The 5,889-nt window shown below is 36.8% G+C and overlaps 1 protein-coding gene across 1 annotated transcript; it reads right to left on the bottom strand.

The window, feature by feature from the left end:
- Positions 1-980: 980 nt before the first annotated feature.
- On the bottom strand, positions 981-1,616 carry LOC142527125 (uncharacterized). The gene has a single exon (XM_075631842.1). It carries the CDS (start codon positions 1,614-1,616, stop codon positions 981-983), a length of 636 nt encoding a protein of 211 aa, XP_075487957.1.
- Between the last annotated feature and the right edge of the window lie 4,273 nt (positions 1,617-5,889).

The following is a 5,889-nucleotide window of genomic DNA, read 5'->3' as shown; positions in this document are numbered from 1 at the left end:
AAAATTGAGGGGACAGAGTAGTCTTCTACACCTTTCACAAATACTGTATTCTTTGAACCAGCATTGGATGACTCACCGTGTTCATATATACTTTCAACGTATCCAAGACCGGTTCTTCCGTCCTTTCCCATAGTTAGCATGGCATCAAGCTTAGATGAGCTTGAATTGAATTTAGCAAGTGTCTTCGATGCCTTCTCAAGATCATCCTTGACTTTGCATAGTTCAAGATCCTTCTTACTCAGCAAGACTTCAAGGCGAGACATACTATTTTTTAGATCAGTTTTTCTTTTGAAAGCATTGTATTTGTCTTGTTCCTCTTGAGCCAATCACCATACAGTTCTTCGTACATCATCTGCACAATCTCAATAGTGAGTTCTTCTTGGTCAAATTCCTGGATTTCTTCAACTTCAGGATTCTCCATTGATTTTGCATTAAGACACAGTGATTTTGACACAGTGTTGCGGCCTTGTGTTGCAACACCAGTGGCAACACCAAAAGGATTGACCTGCAGTTTGCATGTATCTTTCTGAATGACAGACAGTGAAGTGCAGTCATCACCTTCCTTCAAGTCACTTTCTTCATCGGAGTCATCGTCACTTAAGGAGACTACCATGTTTTTACTTTTGCGGAGTCGATTTGCACACTCATTTGCATAATGGCCAAATCCAGAGCATTCTCGACATTGGACTGAATCAAGTTTGTTTGTTTCTCTTCGACCTGATGAATCATTTCTTGATCTGAAATTTCTTGGGATGGGGCGGTTATTTTATTCCTTTGAAAAGGAACAAACTGTGTTCTTGATGTTGGTACAATCTTTTTCTTATCTCTCATTCTTTTTAGGTAGTCGCCGAACTTCTTTGTGATTAAGGAGATTGATTCCTCACCAAGATCAGAGTCCTTTGCCTCTTGAATTAGGCTATTCACAGAATCATCAGTGGTTTGTAAAGCAACAGCCTTCCCAGTATTTCTTTTCTGTAGGTCTAGATCATCTCAAATGTTCTGAGAGAGCTAATTAGATCTTCCAGATTAAGTGTAGAGGTGTCCTTGGATTCGTCAATAGCACAGATTTTGATATTAAAACGCTCAGGAAGGAATCTCAGGACCTTGCTAACTAGTCTTTCGTTTGACATAGGATCACCGAGACTAAAGGCCTCATTTGCAATATCACGCAATCTCCGATCATATTCCACAATAGTCTCGTTTTCCTCCATCCTTAAGCTTTCAAATTTAGAGGTTAACATCCTGAGTTTGGTTCTGCGAACACTTTCAGATCCTTCGCAGTACTTTTGAAGAATATCCCAAGCTTCTTTGGCAGAAATGCAGTTGGTGATGAGACTGAACATGTTGACATCAACAGAGGTGAATATAGCATTGAGCGCCTTTGAGTTGAAGTTCGAGGTTTGAACTTCATCATTGGACCAAGAACTCTCTGGTTTACTTCTACTATCTCCATCATCATCAACTATCCTTGGTGGAGACCAACCATCTAAGACTCGCTGCAATGCCCTTTCTTCGAAAGATTTGATGTACATCCTCATCTTGACTTTCCAGAGAGCATATTTCGAACCATCTAAGACTGGTGGTCTAAAAGCAGTATTAGGCGCTAGTGGATCCATTAAGCTATCAATGTATTTCCTGTAAAGACGGCAATAAACCAGAATCAATCACTTAGTGTATCAAGTGATGGCTCTGATACAACTTGAAAGAATTATTGCGCATAAAGTAACAGGAAATAAATATTAAAAACTGGTATATTAGAATTGGGTGTTGTGCTCGGTGTTGTCAACACTGCACACAATACAGCAGCGGAAATTTATTATTTAACACAGATATGATTTTACTAAATAAATACTTGGATTAAATTATGCACAAGTACAAAGACTTGTGCGACGCCTCATGGCAAAAATTTCACTAAAAAACTTATGTAAGTTGTTCACACCAAAACAATACTAGTGAAAGAAACAAAGCTAAATTCCTTGACACTCCAAGGAATTAAAATATGCATAAAAAAACACAAATCAAATCTAGATGCATAAAACAAACACGTATTGCTTAAAAACCAAATGAATCCACTCTTCGATCAACACTCTGCGTCAGTGTTGTTCTTCGAGTGTTGGCAACACGGTCACTCGATAGACGGACCACCCTTGCTTCGTATGCAAATCTTCACGAACTGAATATGCTTCAGCAAAGCTCCTGTCGCCGTCAAAGTATTTTTCTGCCTCTCGCACCTTATTGATAATTGACCCTCTTATATATATAGTCCTTTCTTTGACCTAGATCTTTATAGATCTTTCCCACCTATAAACAAGGAAACTAGAGTTTAATAGGAATCAAACTCTAATTTAAAGTAAATACCTTATATCTTATAGATAAGTTTCCAACTTAATTAATCATTCCTAATAATAGGATTCAGTATATCTTGGAAAACAAATCTATTAAATTTGTCTAGAAGTGCAAAATCAAAATAATATCTTAAATGAATTCGGAATACAATATTCCTTTCAGACATAAAATGCAATATTTTTTTCATGACTTAGATCAGATCGAAAATTCATATCATAAAATTGATCTTTTAGACAAGATATTTTTTGTCCCGAAATAAATATATGAGATGAAATTTAAAGCAATTAGGTTGTAATCTTATGATCAATAAATTGAGTTAAAAGAGAGCATAATTTGACCAATTAAAGATAAAAGTAGTGTTGGTAAGGATGACAATGGGGTGGGACGGGGCGGATTTGACATCATCATCCTCGTCCCCGAATTCCATCTTCATTCTCATAGCCGTCCCAATCTCCGCTTTTTTCCCCGAACACGAAACCACGGGGATCAAATTTCTATCTCCGCCCTTATCATTGTTTCAAAAATATTAATGGGACAAGACGGGGACAGGTTCGTAAATTTTCTCAAATCAAAACTTATTATTATATATTATTATTAATATTGAATAATAATATTATTATTAATATTTTAAAAAATAATATTATTATTATTTTATTATTAATATTATTTTCGAGCCGGGTTCGGAGATGATGATAGTAATCTTATATCCGCCTGAATTACTTCGGGGATTTTAAAAAAAAAATACCCAAACCCGATCTCAAAACCGAAAAACTCTGAGATCCTTGTCCCCGTTTCGGGTTTTCCCGCAAGGCCTCAAACTTATGGGGAAAGTTGTCATCCTTTTAAGTGTTGGAAATTATAAATTTTTCATCCCCTACTCAAACATGCCCGTAACATGGATGTAAGGGATGTATTTCTTTGGATGAAAAACGAATTACGCTGACAGACTTCGAACTATTTGTGATGTGTTGTTGGGCTGTTTGGCATGACAGAATGCAAATCACTCACTCTGCTGGCAGACGATACAATAAGATTGAGATGGACCGGAGCATTCGTCTATTGTGTGATTATTAAATTGCGGTTAATGCGATTAAGATTGGAGTGGGCAGCCAGAAACAAACTTTACAAAATCGATGGACTAGACCACCAGCTAACTTCCTGCAGATGAATGTTGATGTTGCGGTTAACTGGGACTCTAATAGCTTCACGGTAGGTGGAGTGGTGCAAGATCATGAAGGTAGAGCGACGTTGACGTTTGGGAAGAAAATCTGAAGACCGCCATCACTAAAATATGCAGAATTGAAAGCGATTAAATAAGGAATGCAGATTGTGCAAGATCATAGGCTAGAGATCCGTGAAATAAACACATATTCTTTTCTTGCGATACAAATAACAACCAACTCATAAGTATGTTGAGATAATTGTCACTCAAGTTCGAAACTTTATCGAATACAACCAATACATACATACACTTTTAACTACAAAAACGCATGGACGAAAATTGTTGCTCACTTACTTGAAACATTTACTATTTCTTCCCTCCCTCTCTTTGTCAGAGCCAAAGAACTTTCCATTTTGATTAATTTATCTTGTAATCAACTATCAAACTCATTTTCAATAAAGTTAATAAGATTTTCACCTTCCAAAAAAAAATATGGTGACGCCGTAATTAAATGAAAATCCAGCCCCAAAAATAAAAACTGGCGCACGACTTTAATACCACTACTTGGAAAAAGTCCAACGAGGCCGTCGGTGCAAGGTATACGTGGCATCTTGTAACTCGCCTATACCAACAATAAATAATCCCCGCTCCCGCATGATTCCAAGGACCGAAACCACTTTCACATTTTCACATGAGATCCGTAGGAGCTGCTCTCTCTCAGATCTATGAATGAATACTTTATTTTGTATACATGTAGAATCATGTCTCTGTATGTATGGAGATTCACCTGTTGCCACGGCCTCTAATTCGCTTGGTGCAGGTCGGGAACTGCCTCCGCCGCCGGCGTCGCAATTGTCGGCTGTCAAGTTCTATCCAGATCGCCTGTCCGTGAGGTGCGTGATCTGTTGGGGTTGTTTTTGGCGAAAATCAGGTTCCCGCCTTGCATCAACTGAATCGGAGCTCGCGGTGAATGCCACACCTCGCCGCCGTTGTCTTCCGTTACGCTATTGCTTTCGCTCTGTTTACGCTAACCGATTCTTGTCATTTGTTGTTAGATTTGCTGCAATTTATTTTGACCAGTTGCTTTGGTTGATACGTATCGTTTCACTTCGTTGAGTATAATTGATTCGTCATATTTCTACTGAAAAACGGACAAACTTTTCTGGAGCTATGAAGAGTACTGTTTAGATTCACGTGAAGTTAAAAAACAACGCCTTCATGTGCAAGAAAAAGAAAATAACTGGTTGAAAGATAATTATGCCTGCTAATTTACGTAGTTGCCACTTTTTTTCCTACTGAAGCTGTGATTACTTCTTTTCCATTTTGAAAATTTTGTGGTGGCACAAAGATTTTATGAATTATCCAAATATTTGTAAGAATTTTACAAAGATTGAGATGCCCTCCCTGCGGCGGATATTTATTGATCGTTTGATTAAGCCAAAGCTTATTTGTTAGTTATGATATGATTCGTAGCTTCTTGTTTTCCTCCCCTTGGTAAAACATGGAAATTTCTGGTCTGAACTTCGTATTTTCTTTATTTGTAGTTTTTTTGTCAACTGATGAGAAATTGCAAGATTGGATTGGTAAACTTGCTAGTATTTCTGGTTTTATGTTACTTTTTTGTTTCTGTGTGAATCAAGGTCTTGTTCTATGTACGTATTTTAAATTTAAGTTGCATTTTGGATGCGTCATTTTACTTTTGTTTGTTCTTGAGTAAGAGTTGAATCATTTTATCAACTCATCTTATTATCAAAGTAATACTTATATATGAATCATTTAGAGTTTCCCAATGAGGTGTTTGTAAAAGCGAACCAAATGTTCCAGGCAACGAACATTATTTGTCAACATGAAACCCATAATTTGATAGGAAGAGTTTTAATTAGCAAAATGTATTATCTTTTCAATTAGTAATGTGGGATGCAAATGAATCCTGATCTATGCATGAATTGGATCAATTATGATCCACCACATGAATTGCAAAATTGCAAATGCACCATGTGATGAAATATAAAGAATGGAGGTTTTTCCAACTTGTGATTATTTAACATATGTTCATTTGCCGTTAGTTATTATTGGCTTGTTGGTTCTATTTTAATTTTCACGAGCTGTTAACATCATGCTTTGGTGAAATATCTTGCATAGGTGGTCACTTTTATGTTTGAATGGTACATCAAATTGAGGGTGAATTTTGGATGACTGTTTGCATGTTGGACAAAAGTTATATTGAATTGTTTGCCTGAATGTGCTTGAATAGGATACATCGGCAACGGGATTCCTCGGCTTTATCTATCAGAAATGTAGGGTTTTGTGTCATTAATTTGTACCCATGCATTTGCTAGTAGATTTATTTTTATTCTCCAATTATTATATACCAGGGTTTA

Source organism: Primulina tabacum, chromosome 15 (genome assembly GCF_025594145.1).
Source record: "Primulina tabacum isolate GXHZ01 chromosome 15, ASM2559414v2, whole genome shotgun sequence".
NCBI classification, from domain to species: domain Eukaryota; kingdom Viridiplantae; phylum Streptophyta; class Magnoliopsida; order Lamiales; family Gesneriaceae; genus Primulina; species Primulina tabacum.
This window is presented reverse-complemented; position numbering and strand designations above follow the sequence as displayed.

What these genes read in the sequence shown, in the direction of transcription:
- LOC142527125 (XM_075631842.1), bottom strand. Translation starts at nt 1,616, where the DNA reads ATGGATCCACTAGCGCCTAATACTGCTTTTAGACCACCAGTCTTAGAT.